Source organism: Sander lucioperca, chromosome 18, assembly GCF_008315115.2.
Source record: "Sander lucioperca isolate FBNREF2018 chromosome 18, SLUC_FBN_1.2, whole genome shotgun sequence".
In the NCBI taxonomy this organism is placed as follows: domain Eukaryota; kingdom Metazoa; phylum Chordata; class Actinopteri; order Perciformes; family Percidae; genus Sander; species Sander lucioperca.
Window position 1 is genome coordinate 24843217 of NC_050190.1, and position 17360 is coordinate 24860576.

Here is a 17360-nt window from a genome sequence, read left to right on the forward strand (position 1 = left end):
ATTTCCCCCCTTCAGCAGCAGGCTATCCCCAGCCTGGGACCTGCACATGACAGCTGATCCCCCCCTAAATAACAACAACAACAACAACAACAACAGAAAGGTGTGAGGATGCAAATCATGTGAGGACAAATGCACAGTGGATTGGAGTAGGGCTGCCACATTTAAGTTAAAGTTAGCGATATTCACTTATTCTTAACATAATAGTTTACACGTGTTCTAGGACTGCACAATTAATCGCAAAATGGACTAGTGCACTATCCAAATCGCAATATTTGTTAGAGGCAAAATATGTGTCAAACCATTCTGAATGAAGTATTGTGGTGCTGCAGAGACGTCCCAGCCTACAAATCCTATCCTACTGACTAAAGAAAAAAAACATTGTTTGGTACAGATCCTTGCATAAATCACACTCATTTTTTAATTTGAATATTTTTCAATGAAAATATTAATGATACAAAAAGGATCATTCCCTCCAATATCGTGAATTATATCGCAATCGCAATATCAGTCAAATGAATCGTAATTTGATATTTTTCTCATATCGTGCAGCCCTAATGTGTTCCATGTTCATGTTTGTAAAATTAAAGTCAGCAGACAGCTAAAGCTTAAAGCTAAAATATTATATATTTTGACCTATGAAGGTTAATACAATGTAATGTAATGACTTCACGTGCAATCGTATCATGAGGACTTGACCACATCATGACAATGTTTTATGTGCAGACCTGCAAAGATTAATCAATTAGTTGTCAACTATTGAATGAATCAACTATTTTGTAAAAATTCTGATTCCAGCTTCTTAACTCTCCTCTGTGAGTTGTGGACAAAACACAAAACAACTAATTGATTAATAGAGAAAATAATCAATTCGTAATGAAAATAGTTAGTTAGTATATTTAGTTGCAGCCCTAGTTACTGTATGTAGCCCAAATTAATACATTTTAGGAAACTGTAATCAAACAAACAAAATTAACATTTTCTTTTAATGCAGGGCTACAGCTAATGATTAATTTCTTAGTATTTTCTCGATTCATCTTTTGCGCCATTAAGTCAAAAAACAGGAATTTCCAAAAGCCAAAAGGTCTTGTTTTGTGTGACCAAGAGTCCTAAACTCAAAGATATTTAGTTTAATATCATAGAAGACTAATCGATTAATTATTTTATTTTCAGGATTCATTGTTTGGATTGGTCCAAAACCCCAAAACACAGTACTGAGTTGCTGATAGTTTTAGTTCCAAAAACACTAATCCTTTCAGCTCTAGTATGTTCTAGTATAATACATATTGTCGGAGTTAAACAGAGTGCATTACATTCAACATCAATTTCAAATTTAATTTGCAAACATTTATCGTATTCTGATATATACTGTACATAGGCTACACCTAAATAATGGCAGCATTTCTTTTATCATAGACCCAGAGATTATTTGATTTTATGCTAATTTACACTTTATGTAGCTCTATTTTAATTCCCATCAGCACAAGAAGTATAAGGTGTCACACCGTTAGATCACATATGGACGCAGTGTGCGGCTGAAGCCGTTTTCTCCACTCATTTCTGCAGTCTTGGTGCTGTAATCTGTGGTGGTAATTATATATGTAGACAGGAACCAGGGAGAAAAACTGGCTACAGACGTTGGCATGGTTGCCATGGAAACACACAATCATGTCAAGATTATTTTCAGGTACTGCTGTGATAATGGCATTAAAGTATGCCACTGGTTTGAGAGAGCTGACGGATAAATGAAACCACGGTCAATTGATCAAAAAGAGACCTTTTGGCTGAATGAATTAATGGTGCATCGAGTGAGGAGTGAAGATCCGAAGGATTTAGGTTTTATATCATATTTATTGGCGTTTGTATCAGCTGTTTGTCCAACCTGCAGCGTTCAGTGTCCCCTGTAAGAGATATCTCAGTCAGCCATATGACAGCCACTACAGCCAGCAGGGAGGAAAACCTCATTCCTTCCATTAATAAACATTCCCTCCCTCCCTCTCTCTCTGTGTTGTCCCCTCTGTCTCCCCCCTCCTCCCATCTGTTTTACCACTAATATCATTAGAGGCCTGCTAGTAGTCAAGTGCCTGTGCGGCATTCAATCACATGCAGATTTGAGGCGGTCAGCAGAGGCGCGGCGCAGCTTTAGATGGTGGAAATGGCGAGCAGTGTGGAACATCCTGGGGGACAGACCATTATATTTATAGAGATGGGCGACTTGACCTTCACTGCACATTGAGTATCAGCCATTTTAGTGCCGCTCCTCTAGATACTGAATACAGCATAATGGATCTCAGCTGCAGTGCAGCGCAGTTAGTTAGCTTCAACTTCATCTTTGACTTGTTAGAAGCTAATAATAGCTCTCTGCAATTCCATACTGTGGACGAACTCTGTCAATACACAGTCTCTCTGCATTCACTGCTTTTTTTGGCACACAGCGAGTTGCAGCTTTCTAAAGGAAATGCACTGTGAAATTACAGTTTTTGCCTTGCAGGAAATAGAGGCTTGCCATTTGGGGAGGATTTTGAACTCAGAGGTGAAGTTCATATGTTGTAACATAAGTTTAAAGCCTTTGTTTTGCTGTGTAAGCTTTATATTGAGAAAGACCTCTGTTAAATATGCCTTCGCCAAAGGACTCCTATTCATAGAGGCACCCAGTTGTTCTCACCCAATGGCACAGAGTGAAACTGAGGAGGATGGTCAAAGCGGGTGAAGTATTTATAGATGTGTAAATTATATTGTGTTGAAAGGCCAAAGATTTTACACAAATGCCTGAGGCAGAGTAATCATGAATTCATTCAAATCACAGAGCAGCTTCTAAACAAATTATGATAGAAATAGATTTTGGCAGGTATCCAACCATCACTTAAAATTTTAATTCAAGTCAAACTCAGTGGTTTGTCACGTTTTCTACCTGTGGCTGGTCCAGGTGCTGCTAAGGCAGACTATTTTAATTCATAGCAGTCTATAGCAGTGCAATCTAAAGTCACATGATGTTTCACATTAAAAATCTTTACCTGCAAAGTAACTACACCAGTCAAATACATGTGGTGGAGTAAAAACTACAATATTTCCCTCTGAAATGTTGTGGAGTGGAGCTAAACGTACAAGGTAATACAAAAGGAAATACAAGTACGTCAAAATTGTACTAATAATGGTATTTAAGTAAATGTACTTACAGTAGCAGTGGTGGTAAAAGTCCTCATATCCTCAACTTAAAGTAAAAAATACTCATTAAAATACTCATACATTGTTGTATAACTGCATTACTCAGCTAGTTTGCTGACTTTAATGACCCTTTCCTACTTCTTGTACAACTGTTAAGCTACATTTTAGCATTCACCACCCAAATGTTGGTGTTCAGCAAAAGTTACATCTTGCTTCAATATATAAGCAGCAATCAAAAGTTTTTTTAAAACTACTTTATAAGGTACACTGTTGGGTAGTTCAATCTTTAACAATGTATCATATTTTGTGAGCTAATTATACAGTTTGTACGGTGTAAAAATATCTGAAAAATAACTGTTAGTTAAGATTTAAAATAAAGTGGAATAAAAATTACGTTTCTCTCTGAAATGTAGTGGAGTACAAAGTAACACAATATGAAAAGAGTCAAACAAAGTACAAATACCTTTTAAAACTGTACTTTATCACAGTATTTGCATAAATGTACCAAGTTGTTTCCAAATCTGTTAGTTGACTCTCGGGTCATTTTACCTTTGAATGCTGTCCACAGAAATGTGTGAATTAACTTGTTGATCCAAAAGCATCAGGGGCTTCGTACTGTATAAAAAAGAAGAAATTACATAAGTAGATGTAAAAAGTATATGGTAAAAGAAAACAAAATAAACAACAATTTCACTGAAATGTCATGTCAGTTAGTCTCACTTTTAAATAAAACTGCATTTACTTGAGGGTTTTCAGTTGTAAATAAAAGTATTACTAAACAATAAAATAATAATAGATTCAATACAGTGTGTGGCTTTGGGCTTATAAAAATAGAATCATTACAGCGTGACATTTTTGGTAGTCATGTAATGAGGAAGTATTTAGAATAAGTTAATGTAGAGGCTGTAATGGCACCATGTCACACTGAACTCATACATCTGATTCACAGGATGAGGTTTGCAGCTGCACATAATCTGCAGTATTGTCCTAGTTTTTTGCAGTGTTAATGACACCCTCATCACAACTCTCTCCATTCACAAAGCGAATCCTGTCGTGACGGGAGAGAACTGGCTCTGAACAGGCTGTGGGTGTCTCAGGATTCGGAGAACATGTCTAATTTTCGCAGCATCCTCAGTCAGCCACATGCTGTCTTTTCATTGAGTTCCTCTCCATATACAAACTGAATAGAATCAAGCTGTAGGAAATGTATATTCAGAGCGGCTGCACTGTGTGATTAGTGTCTTTCAAAGCGCTTGTCACATTTGCATTTCTCCTCTGCTTATATTCACACACTCTGTCCAACTGAATTATATAGATCATAATGTGTGTACCTGAATGAATTTATGTCTTCATTCAGATAACACAATATTAGGCTAAAATGAATGATTGAATCTGGGGATGAATGGACTCCAGCTATTTAAGAAAGGTGATGTTTAGCTCTTTGCATCATGACATCTGACTCCCCACTTTGTGTGTAGTGTGAGGCAGCTGCCGCTCTGCTTTGAAACACAGTGAGAGAGAGAGAGAGAGAGAGAGGAAAAGCGTCCTTAAACGTGGGCTGTTGTGTAATCCCTCCCAGGGCCCCTTTGCTATTTTTGTGCCTGGGTCCGCACGTCACGGTTGGGTATTTTCTCTGGTGACTAGCTCGCATCAATAGATCTTCTAATGTACACCCAGTCAGCCAGCAGCTTCATGACTGATGGGACTTTACCTTGCTAATTTATTTCATTATTGTTACCCAGACATGAGGAGAATGAAGAAACGGACTATGCAGCATGAGGAATGTCACATGTGACTGTCGATATGGGACAGGGGACTATTCAAATGTCAGGTTTGTATGAGGATTATATTTGATATCTGAATGTCAGCTGCTGTATGAGCCAAGGCTTTTTCCCCCCATCAGACCGTGTGCTTCATGTCATTCTGATCACAGTAAGAGCTGTTGATTGATTCTGCATGCTATGTTGCTGTTAAGAGTACCACAGAGGGTTTTACCATCCAGCTTCTCAGAAGCCGGTCATCTTATGATATTTATGGATTTGTTGTCAGCGTGAGGCTTCATGCCCGTTCCCTTTAATGGCCAACTTAGCCTCTAATGATGTAATTCAGCGGCATAACGGTGCTCTCCATAGCCAGCATTTGTTTGCTCATTGTCCTCTCTCGTGTGTGGAAAGCAGTAAGGGATGTGCCCCACGAATGTCTGCTGTTCATACAAATCTCTCCGTAAAGTCATTTCTCCGTCCATGCGGACATACTGTACCACAGTCAGCCCACAATCGTCCTGAAACACACCTACTGCCACCCACCTGCCTCCTGTTGTTGCACGTCATTGCTGCTGTGTCATATATTTTCGTATAGGTTTAGTGCTTGTTGCCGGGAGCAAGAGAAATTTGCAGTGAAAGGTCTGCTTGTACAGTTTTTATAAAAAAAAAAAAAAAGTCAGACTGTTGAGAGACTTGTCGATGAGACTCTGAATATGTCGGCTTCGTTCCCTCTCTGTTGTGCTTAGTTCAAAGGTATGCATTGTTTCTGAGGGTCTTATCTGGCTGTCACTCTGCACCCATATTCCCCTTCCCTCCACTCGGAGCTCACCGAGGATGGAAAACTAAGCAATGAGGTCAGACCGACCTTGAAGGGGAGCTCCCTACCAGGCCTCTAAATATTGTTACCCCAAGGCACCTCACTTAGTTTACCTCTGTAAATCTCCCTGCTGAAACATAGATTGTTACAATCTGAGGCAGCCCTCGCCAGCCTTCATTATCTTTTCTCTATCCTGCTCTGGAATAGAAGAAGCCCTCAATTCTGTCCGAAAGCAGAGCTACTGAACCATAAACAGCCAAAACAGGCAATGGGGCATTTGCACACAAAAAAAACACACACACACACACACACACACACATACACACACACACACACAAAGTGGAGATTATTATCCTTACAACTGCTTTCAAGCATCTCTTGGTATCTCGAGAGTCACCTTGGATTCCTATCCTCTGGTTAATGCCTGAGGAGTGTGTGGTGCGCTAACAAAGAAAGAGAGGGAGTGAGAGAGAAAGACAGAGAGTGAGAGTCGGTGGATGTCCTAATTAAGGGGAACTCAGAGGGTTTGAACCAGATAATCTTACATAACCTCGTTAGGGAGGACACAGCATTTGATACTGAGAAGATGAAATGACGTGCCCTCAGAGACCCATCCATCCCCATGGTATGACATGTAAGTGTAGCGGCGAAAGCAATTCACTTTAACCAGCAGGAATGATGAGGTTTCTTGCTGGAGTCCGGCGTGTTTACAGTATGTACAGGACAGTTAGTGGTCCCGTGCAGTTAAGTGTGGAGACGATGGCACTAGTGACAGGGTTTGAATCCCACGAGAGACAAGGAGCCTGAACATGTTATGATGTGATCCTAGCCTTGTATTGAAGAGTTATGCACAACATTTTGGTGTTTTATGTAGATATTGGATCAAAAGGGGTGCAGGTAGACTCATCATCACACTCCGTTGACCACGATCTACAGTAACAGTGTCACCTGTGTGTGCTGGAATGCGTCGAAACACATACCATACTCAATTCTTTTTCTGACACTCCCCCATCTTATGCAAAGGTTTTTTTTTGCAATAGCCTACGATTGTTGACAAAAACGCAACAAGTTAAATTAAAATTAAAAGTAAAATCTGGGATATAGGATGAACAAAGTACCTGGGTGATATATTATGGATATTTCATATCTCAGCTTACAATACCTGTAGTTTTTCAAAATATATGAAAAACAATTTCACATGAATTTCTATTCAGCTCACACACACACACACACACACACACTAAGTAAACATATACAACCAATAATGACACACATGCTACAGTAAAAGCATGCGCCTTAAACACCTACACACATGTTCACAGGGGCATCTGCCAGGCATGAGGTACCTAGGTTTTTTAGAAGCTGGTAAGAGAAAATAATGTGTTTCCATTCCTGCTGGGATGGAGCTCATTATAAATTGTATACTCAAATATTTTATTAGAAGGATTTCTGGGAGACAGGCTTGAATAGCTCTCACTCTCAAGGAGGGGATTTGAATATTATATAGATTTGTTATCTAACTTGATAACCCTCAGCTCTTGTGCATCTTTATAAGGTCCTAGTTTAGGTTATTGTCATACATTTGTCTAATTGTAATTTCTGTCTGATCTCTTTCAGGTGACCCTTCCCCGCAATCAATTCACATGTATGTCAATATCACTACAGTCACATAACAGATAGTGTCCTTGAAAATCAATCCCAAAGAAAGTTGGATTCATGGAGTCACTTGAAACTACTGCAGGGGTGAAAAGCTCTACTGAGGGTCAGGACAGAAATGTTGTTGCACAGAAAAAATGCACCTCAGAAGCAGTACAGACTAGGAGGAGTCCATCAGTCGAATTGGAAAGCAAGGGGTGGCACCAACAACTGAAAGAAGGTCAGAGCAGAGACACGTGTGGTTTCAAAGAAATGTCTGACTCAGGGAAATCACTGCAATTAGAAGATCAGCACTCCCAAACCCAGTCCACAAGCCATCAAGACTATGAGATGTCTTCGTACCCACCACAGTCCACAAAACAGTTTCCCCGTGGCAGACTGAAAGCCGTAGGTCACTCAGTTTCTTCACAGTCCCCGGGACCTGCATCTCACGGGAAGTCCACCAGTTCACCTGAAGTCCAACAACAGTGTTCCCATTCAGGGATGGATCAGCTGTCAGAGGCTATGTGTAAGGTGGAGCAGAAACCACAAAAGCCTGGGAAGTATGTTTGTGATTACTGTGGAAGGGCATGTGCCAAACCCAGCGTGCTTAAGAAACATATTCGCTCACACACCGGGGAACGGCCCTATCCCTGTGTCCCCTGCGGATTCTCCTTCAAAACCAAGAGTAATTTATACAAACACAGAAAGTCCCATGCTCACTCAGTCAAAGCTGGAACAGTGCCACTATCAGAACTTGGGTCTTACAATGCCAACACTGACCAGGGGTCTTTTGAAGGGGAAGGCGAGTTATTCTCTGATGCTGAGCAAAGCACGGACACGGACGAGGACACTCTTAACGACCCGCTGCTGCTGCTGGACTCTCCAGTGGAGGGATCAGATAACACTGCTGTAAAAGTACTAAATCTCATTGCTCAGAAAAAGGGAGCCACGTCGATGTCAGCTCAGGATGGTTCCTCCCAGCCCCAAGAAATGAGTGCACCTCCCGCCGCTGCCGAGGCTAGTCGTGCAATTCAATCTTGCACAATCAAACAGAGGCTTGCACTTCGGCTGTCTGAAAAAAGAAGCAGCGACTCTGACAACAATCTGTCCCTCCCAAGTCAGTCTAGCAAGGGCAGCACGGACTCCGGCTATTTCTCGCGATCCGAGAGTACCGAGCACCAGACCGGTCCTCCGAACACTAACGCAAAGTCCTATCAAGAAATTATGTTTGGGAAGTGCTACAGGCCAAGCCCTAAACAGACGGCAGCTTTTATGGCTTGTAGCACAGATTCAAGTGAATATACCGGGAGACACTCAGAGAAAGGTGTTTCCCGCGTTTTCACCCAAGAAAAAGACACAGTTGAGTCGATCAAAATAAACACAAAGTCATTCATGAGGGAAGAGGCAAATGAACCACAGTTAGACGCTGGCTCTGATGTGGGGATTCTGATTAGAAGCAACTCAATGCCAACATCCTCAGTAGTGTGTCTAACTATGCCTCAAGCCCTTAGAGGCAGCCACTCTTTTGATGAGAGAACAAGCACCGGGGGCATGAGGAGACTCAGGCGGCAAGCTGCTTTCGAACTCTCTGCACATGATAGCCATGCAGACAGCCACGGAAAGATTAGCGAGAGTGGCATTTCACCCTCAGGATTGGAAATGGAAAATTACCACTCACTGGCATCTAGTATGAGCCATCAGAGACACGCAATAGAACTGGCAACACGGAAGCGCCGGAAAGAAAAGAGGGAAGAGGAAGATTTGCCAGTTCAATATGAAGGCCTTCATGAACAGTGTGAAGAAATGCTTGATTCAAGTAAGGACTATGATTCAAAACAAGCTGCAGTGGGCATTATGGCATTAGGAAAAGGACATTCAAGTATGCTAATGCAGATGGACAGGTGTGACATGGAAGTATCAGTGAGCTCTGAAATGTCTGGTCGGAAAACGTTAGGAAATGTAATTTCTGTTATCCAACACACAAACTCGATAAACAGGCCTTACTCTGAACAGTCAGAATCATACAAGTATCATGGGCAGAGACAGGATAGCAATTCTTCATTTCAAGCTATAGAAGCAAGTGAATCATATGAGTTGGAAAGGAGTGATAGTAGGCTATCATTTCAAATGGGCCCCAAACTTGTACGGCAGCCCAACATACAAGTCCCAGAAATTAGGGTCACAGTAGAGCCTGACAGTCCAGAAAAAGCTCCAGAGGTGCAGGTGAAGGAGCCAGAGAAGCATGTGGAGGAGTTTCAGTGGCCTCAAAGGAGTGAAACTTTAGCACAATTCCCTCCAGAAAAGCTCCCTCCAAAGAAGAAAAGGCTACGCTTAGCGGATATCGAGCACTCCTCTGGTGAATCTAGTTTTGAGTCTGCCTGCACCAGTCTCTCCCGCAGCCCGAGCCAAGACAGCAACTTATCTTATAGCTCCACCTTCTCCTTTGACAGGGAGGAGAGTTTGAAGTCCGTCTCTCCAGCCAGGCAGGATGAATTTGGCAAACCACTGGAGCTCTTAGCAGTGCCAGGGAGTGGGCACTCCCTCTCTGTGCTCAACCAGCGTCAACAACATGAAATGAGACGCTCCTCCTCAGAGCAGGCGCCGTGTAACTTGCACAAGGGGTTCCCAGAGGTACGCAGCATATCATTTGACTATGGCAGCCTTTCTCCTACATCCAAAGTTAGACACGTGGACATCAGCTCTGGCCACTCGGCTGTGAGGGAGAGAAGGAGGGGAAACTTGGTGCGACAGGAGTCATTGAATATGGACGCTGAGGTAATACAAGTCCCATCACAAGTGTTTCCGCAGTACCTCAGCAGCACCTCCCCTCCATTCACAGCAGTTGCTGTTCTGCCGCAGACTTTGCCAATATTCTCCACCGGGAATACATTTCCCCAGCTGTCACATCCAAGCCTTTTAGTTCCTGTAAGAATACAGACTAATGTGCCATCCTATGGCAGTATCACATACACTTCAGTATCACAGATTTTCGACAATCAGTATGACAGTGTTAGCTCCACTACGTCCACTTCTCAGAATCAGAGTTCACGTTTGCCTGGAAATCTTGATTCTCATAATGCATTAGCTTTTACCAGACCACCTTTGAAGCACACCCTCAATGTTGAAGCCCTTGATTTGTCATCTGCTAAGCTCAAGACAGGCATCCCTCTCTCTCTGACCTCCAGAACTATCTCAACCACTAACGCCTCCAGTGGTGGCACTAACAAACGGATGCTTTCCCCTGCTAGCAGCCTGGACCTTTTCATGGAGGTCAAGCAGCAAAAACGTGTGAAAGAGGAAAGAATGTTTGGTCAGATTGTAGAGGAGCTGGGTGCTGTGGAGTTGGGAAAATGTAATTTGAGCGAAGAGAAGGGGCACAGGTCAGAGATGCAGGGTGCATCCACACCTCATGCTCAGGATGACTCGCGTAGGAGGAAATTCATCACACTTCAACAAAAAGTGACAGAAGCCACTGACCACGAAGTTGAATCAGCAATGGAAAGTAGCTCCCTGGAAACAAGCTCACCTCCTTATTCTATGATATCAGTGAGCGAAGTGAAAGAAGTTGGCATGGAGAAACGAGTGCAGATGGATATGGTGGCACAGCTGATTCCCAGTAAATACACCCTGATCTCAGACACCGAGCATTCAAGACTGTTATCTCAGTTTCCAAGTCTTCGCACGACGACAGGAGTGAGCTGGTGTTATCTCAACTACACCAAGCCGAGCTGCTCTCACAGCAACGCCCCTTTCTCCTCCGTGTATGCCACCTGGTGTGTGAGTTCCCACAATCCGAACCCTCTTGAGCTGAGTACCAATACTGCTCTGGCTCTACTGCAGTCCAAACAGAGGGGAGACAAGGTAATATACACCGTGGCCGCCATGTGTCAGCCTGGCACGGGGAAACTGGTGTCATCCCTCATCCTGTGGAGGCAGACCATGGAACAGGTGAGATAATGATCCCATCTCTGCAGTTTTTCTATGCATACAGTATGCATATGTCTAAAATGCACCTTAAGAGTAAAGCCCCATTGATAACATTGAAATGATCTTGCCTAGTATCACTATTACTTTAAGTAAATACGTATAATCAAGCAGCACTGGGCAGTTTTCTACATTGGTTGCCCATCATTTCAGCAAGAGAGAAGTGTTTGAAATGTGGAAAGTTTAAAATGACCTTATTATCCAGAATTTGGCTAACTGCACACTTCAGATCTTTTGGCAGAAGGTTCAGTCACTATTGGCAAGTTTCTGGAAATCATTTGCCTGCTGCCAGCTATGATGTTATAAGCTTTAATTCATCACTTGCTCTGCATTTACCCTTTGCAAAAAAAGGCAGTGAAAATACCAAACATCGAAATAATATTAATATATATATTATATTTTAGAAAATAACATGTCTTGGCAATGGGATGCAATGGGATGATTTAGGCAGATCTAATTGTTCAACAAATCAAGATCAGATATATTATTATGACATAAAAATCATGCCAAGCATAGCTTTCAGAAAATAAAAAACATGAAAATTAACAAACTTTAAGTTATCTGTAATGGGCAGCAGCAGCACCATAATTTATGTTTGCAAAACATGCTGTGTAACGCCATGTGTGACATACAATATTGGAAGCATCACGTTACGTTGTCGATCCGGTGTCCACTTGAAATGGCTGTTAACAAAATGTTTGTTCATCTGATTCAGCTACAGAGGAAACCGGAGCCCAAAGAGGTGGACATCACCTACGGGAAGAAGGGGAAAGACATCAGCTGCAGAGTGAAAACTGCCAAGGAGGAGTGGAAAGAGAGGGAGGCTTCCACCACCCAAACAGTGCCAACACGCATTAAGATCTTTGAGGGAGGGTCAGTCAAGATATTAGTTATCATAACACTTGCCAGTTCTGCTGACAGCAAATGCAGCAGCTATATTAGGACGTTAATGCATACACTATCTGTCCGTCTATGGTCTTTTTATCTTTTCAGGACTGTTTAATGTATTTATTCTTTAGAAGACTCTGTCTTTCTTTCAGGTACAAGTCCAATGAAGACTATGTGTATGTCAGAGGTCGAGGCCGGGGGAAATACATTTGTGAGGAGTGTGGCATTCGCTGTAAGAAGCCGAGCATGCTTAAAAAACACATCCGGACCCACACAGATGTGAGACCGTACATCTGCAGGGTCTGCAACTTTGCTTTTAAAACTAAAGGTGAGCATTCTTTAAGCTTATAGAATGAAATAATACTGACTTTATAGATGATACAAAAGTCACTCACTATTTATTATGTTTTTTGTTTAAAACAAATGGAAGTCTATCAGTGTTCAATTATTAAAAATGTGTGAAAATCTGCAACAAAAAAATACAAAAATGTGTGTGCATATCAGATTTTAAAGAAAACATTAGCAGCAGCAGTAAACACTCAAGTTCTTGCTGCTATTTAGAGCCACTATTGTGCAAAATCAGCAGTTGCACTCTCATTTCTTTAATCACTTTTTTCATTTCTGGGAGAATTTCCTGAGCTGGACTCTCTTAAAACTGTCAGTGTCCACTTGTAGTAGAAAAAAAACAAATTTGTGGGGACATAGAATTTGGGTTAAAATCTGTAAAAAACAAACAAATATGCTCCTTTTAGAATAAATGCAGCTTTTTTTTTAGTGAACAATGGTAACTTACTATGTTTTCTTTTTTACAGGAAACCTGACTAAACATATGAAGTCAAAGGCACACATGAAGAAATGTCTTGAACTGGGAGTGTCAGTATCAATGGATGACACGGAGATACAGGAACATGGTAAGATACTGACATGTATTATATTCTTGCACATACGTGACTTATAGCGGAATAAATCCAACTAAACTGATTCGTTTGTCTTTTACAGTGGACGACAGCCAACAAGAGTCCAAGGAAGTGGTCACAACCAAACATCAGTTCTCAGACGCGGACGACTCCGACGGCATGGACGAAGAAGTTGACGAAATCGACGAAGACGATGACGAGGACGATGACTACGAGGGTGACTCCACTCCAAAGCTGCGTTCGAGAAGCACAAGTCCTCAGCCGTGTGGAGTTACTTCTCTGTCAGTCACAGCCACCGCCGCTATCCACGGCTATTCCCTCACCTCTCTGCCTGGCACCGATGTCCGCCAACAGTCCTCTGGCAGGTGGACGGGCTCGGACCATCGCCCCGTCCTTGCAACAGACCAGAGAGAGAAGTCCATGGACGAAGACTCTCTGACTATGCTGTCTCCAGACCAGGCCAGCTTCCTATTTGACCCCTACTCTTCTTGTCTGCTCTCTCCTGGTTGGGAGTCTCCCATCAGGGAGCCCTCCCCTTCACGTCTGCGTTACCCATCCCCGAGGCGAGAGCTCTCCCCGCGAGGTCGCTCCTCTCCCAGATGGGATACCTCCCCGCTGAGGCCTGGCTCACCTGGCTTTACACCCATTCAGCACCTCTCCCCGGGCTCAATCGAACGACCCGTGTCTCCTGGAACAGAGCTGTCTGGAAAGCGAGAATCCTCAGTCAGAGGCCGGCAGAGAGTCGTGCTGAGGGCTGTTTCACCACGGAGAGGCTCGCACCAACACAAAGGCTGTGGTGATAAAACCAGACACCAGGCAAAGATGGAGATGGCTCATCAAGGAGCCTTTGATATGGAGATGGTATGTATCATTAACAGTCTGCACCCAGTTCAACTACACCTCTGTGAAATAGGGTTGGATACACAAATTATGTTTCACTCGTTAACATTGCAAGATAGGGCATGGCCTTGGCAGAGGTCTGCGCTCTCCGAATGCCCTCCTTGTTGTTTTTGGTCTTTTCATTGCATTTGCTGACACAAGCCTTATCGCTTATTCGTCGTGGTGAGTGTATGTGTTCTCCAAGTGCTGTCTGAACGCTCTATTTCTCACATTTCTGCCTTTTTGCTAACTGTAACATATTTTCACATGAGAAATGATCTTGGCGATGTTAAACTGCTCCTAACGCTGCCAATATGTCGTTTCAGGATCAAAGGAGCAGCTTGGCTTCCAGTCTGCCTGGTGCTGCCAGTTCCCATCACCAGAACATCCTCAGCCACCTCCCTCTTCACTCCCAGCAGCAGGCGCACAGTTTGCTCCCCGTCGTTCCTGTCGGAGGGCTCCAGATGTTACACCCCCCGCCTTCCTCCAGCACTGATGTCACCCCCTCCTCGGCTCCAAGCCCCCAGAGCAGCGAGGGCCAGCGTTGCAGCAGCAGAGAGGGATCTGTCCACAGGCCTGAGACTGGAGGAGAGGACATCAGAGCCCAGAACCAGCTGTCCTCCCATCAGGCCGCTCAGGAGACAAGCCTTGACCCCGGGGGCGTCACGGACAGCAGACAGGAGGAGAATGTCCAGACCTGCTTGAAAGCCATCGCGTCATTGAAGATTACCACAGAGGACCCTCACTGAAACCCCCTTTTTCTGTCTCCTTAATTTGATCCAGGAACAGACACGCCCCTCCTACACCCACCCCCCTCCCCCGCTACAGCTGCAACCTTGTCGTCCTCAGCCCTTTAGGCACATAACCTCATCTTTATCCTATTAGAGGCAATATAATAACACTTTCTCTGGTCTTGCACATACTTCAGACAGCTCCTTTTAAATCTGAGTGGAGATTCAAACCTTCACAGTGAAGAAGAAACCCACCCTGTCTGATGTGCTCTTCTCTTCAGAGAGTTTTTTAAAATGATTGGACGAGCAGCAGGAAGTCTTGCAAGGTGGAGAATCATTCTTGGGTGCAGGTGCAATATGGAAAGATATTATGCTAATATGCCTTTGTTTGACATAGTAGTTTGCGTACAATTGCACATAAATTATATTTATGGATTATGTACAAATGTCTTTAACATATACTCCTTCTTAGATGCATACAAACAGTGTATTTTACTGTATGTGTACTTTGAAAATAGACTGTTGTTTAATGTAACCATATCAAGGTGTGATGCAGTAGTGCAGTAAATAAAGACTATTTATAAGGGGAAAAGTATGTGTATTATGAAAACAGTCTGACCAAATTTGAAGTAGACGCTTCTTGTGCAGTTTGGTGCTTCTAATCAAGCGGCAAGGGTCTGTGCCTTTATTTTGCTTTTCATCATTTTTGTTACGAGGAGGTTGTTGTTGAATAAGGAAAAATGTCGAGGTACTCTTTATTCAGAAGTGTCGGCGCTGTCAGAGAGTTCGCTCAAAGAAAAGCTTTTTCTTTCTTGTTACGTCAGTTCTGCTGACAGACGGATGCAGCTTGATTTATGTGAAACAATCTTAAAAAAAATGTTTCTTATGTTGCATTTTTCTAAATGTTGTGGTTTTTATCTTGGTAAAAATGCATGGGATTTGCTATTGCACAAAAATAGAGGAAGTTAATATGTAATTATGAATACTGTAAGATGTATTTATATATTAGAACGTAAGCACTTATTGATACTGGTAAATATTTGACTACTATTTATATGGTATATCTGTACTTATGCAGCAGTGATGCAATTATGCAGTGAGCCACGCTGGCATTGCTTTTGATCTCATGTTTTTGCTTTGATTAAACAGCGTTTTTTTCTCTCTCTTATACAGATGACCATAAGAACTTTATGAGTTTTGACAATGCACTTTCATCCTTTCATCTTTGATGTTTAACTGACGTGGTCAGTGAAAATAAGGGAGTAAAACATGTTATGTTCTCTTGTGGTTTTTGAAACATTCCAGTCGTTTTTTCACGTTTCTCATTTTGTGAAACATGTTGCACACAAATTCAAGGGGCTATGATGATCAGTCAATAGTATGTTTTCTTGCTTTCAAGTGTAACTGGATAAATCAATATCACTTTACTGTAATACTAAAGTAATGATGTTAACAGCGTGAGTTGGTTGACTATTGCTGTGCTTCAGCTCAAAAGTAATCATTCAACAAATGCATTACTTCTTCTCTGTATATATACACGCGTGTATTTCTATGATTTAAACTATTTTTGCAGTGTTGAATTCTGAAAACTTTTTATGTGGATTGTTTATATCTCTTTAAGAGGAAAAAAGTCTGCAGTTGATGTAACAGAGGTTTAATGAGGGCGAAAATAGCACAGTGTTGATTGCTAACACCGTGTGTCTCATCTTTTAAAAAAAGAAGTGTATTCATATCTTCAATATGTTATGTTACCAGTTTGAGAATGGATTTCAAAATCAGAAACACTTTGTTCACTCATGTTTACATAAAAAAGGTGCACTGCTTTCATTTTGTGTTTCCCCGTTTCTGAAGATGTATGTAGCTTTGATTTCATGTAATTTTATTTGTCGTGATAAACGGTGCAGAATGCTCATAAAATGTGAAGGGAAAGTGAAGCCTTCTATTTGCTTTGGCATACAGTATGTATTCAGATTGTTTTTATTGTGTATTCATATTAATTGAACTGCTTTGTGCCTCTCATGTCTATGAAATTCCCTGTAAAACACAGAGGACAAATCATTTTACCTCTTCGCTAAGATCTTTTGAGGAAGAAAAATACCCCTCAGTAGCCAATCTGTTGTTTAGCTATTTGCATCAAAACTGGTTAGTCAGGACGGAGTGCCTCTTTTATGCTATGGGGACTTTATTGTTTGGTGCTCTACTTTTTCAGATTAAATTCAAAATTGTTTTAAAAGAATATACTTCTAACCCAAGGATGTGTGTTGCAGTTTATTTCATTTTTTTTTTAAACCTTATTATTCAAAATGGCTTCCATACCTTTCCTCCTGCATAAGTCATGATTGTGTAAATTAGAGCGCACAAGGAATCAGATGAAATCATTCACATTTTATCTTGAGGCGGAGTGTGAACAAAAAAAGTCTCTCCAGAGTGAAAAATTGGAGAGACTCCTACCAGTGACATCCTCTGGTGAAAAATGATTACTGCAGTCATAACATGGAACAAGAATAATAAATGAATGCTTCCAAAAATAGTTCTCACCTTGTGGATAATATTCAACCACTTTCAGGTTGCGTCAAATTCA

At 41.9% G+C, this 17360-nt stretch overlaps 1 protein-coding gene and 1 long non-coding RNA gene across 3 annotated transcripts; one reads left to right on the forward strand and one right to left on the reverse strand.

Annotated features, from left to right (window-relative positions):
- Positions 1–1090: 1090 nt before the first annotated feature.
- LOC118493703 lies at positions 1091–12132 on the reverse strand. The gene is made up of 3 exons (XR_004895655.1): positions 12019–12132; positions 3712–3777; positions 1091–1898 (listed from the first exon to the last, which is right to left on the reverse strand). It is a non-coding gene; the product is annotated as an uncharacterized LOC118493703 (long non-coding RNA).
- hivep2b (HIVEP zinc finger 2b) lies at positions 4750–17031 on the forward strand. Of its 2 annotated transcripts, XM_031309675.2 has the most exons (7): positions 4750–4993; positions 7360–11328; positions 12080–12237; positions 12405–12580; positions 13065–13163; positions 13252–14030; positions 14375–14797. In XM_031309675.2, the coding sequence occupies exons 2-7, from the start codon at positions 7459–7461 to the stop codon at positions 14795–14797; spliced, it is 5505 nt and encodes a 1834-aa protein (XP_031165535.1). In that variant the 5' UTR covers positions 4750–4993; positions 7360–7458. The 2 variants fall into 2 exon arrangements, with proteins under 2 accessions (XP_031165535.1, XP_031165536.1); XM_031309676.1 differs by lacking the exon at positions 4750–4993 and having other exon boundaries at positions 7459–11328; positions 14375–17031.
- Positions 17032–17360: the final 329 nt, after the last annotated feature.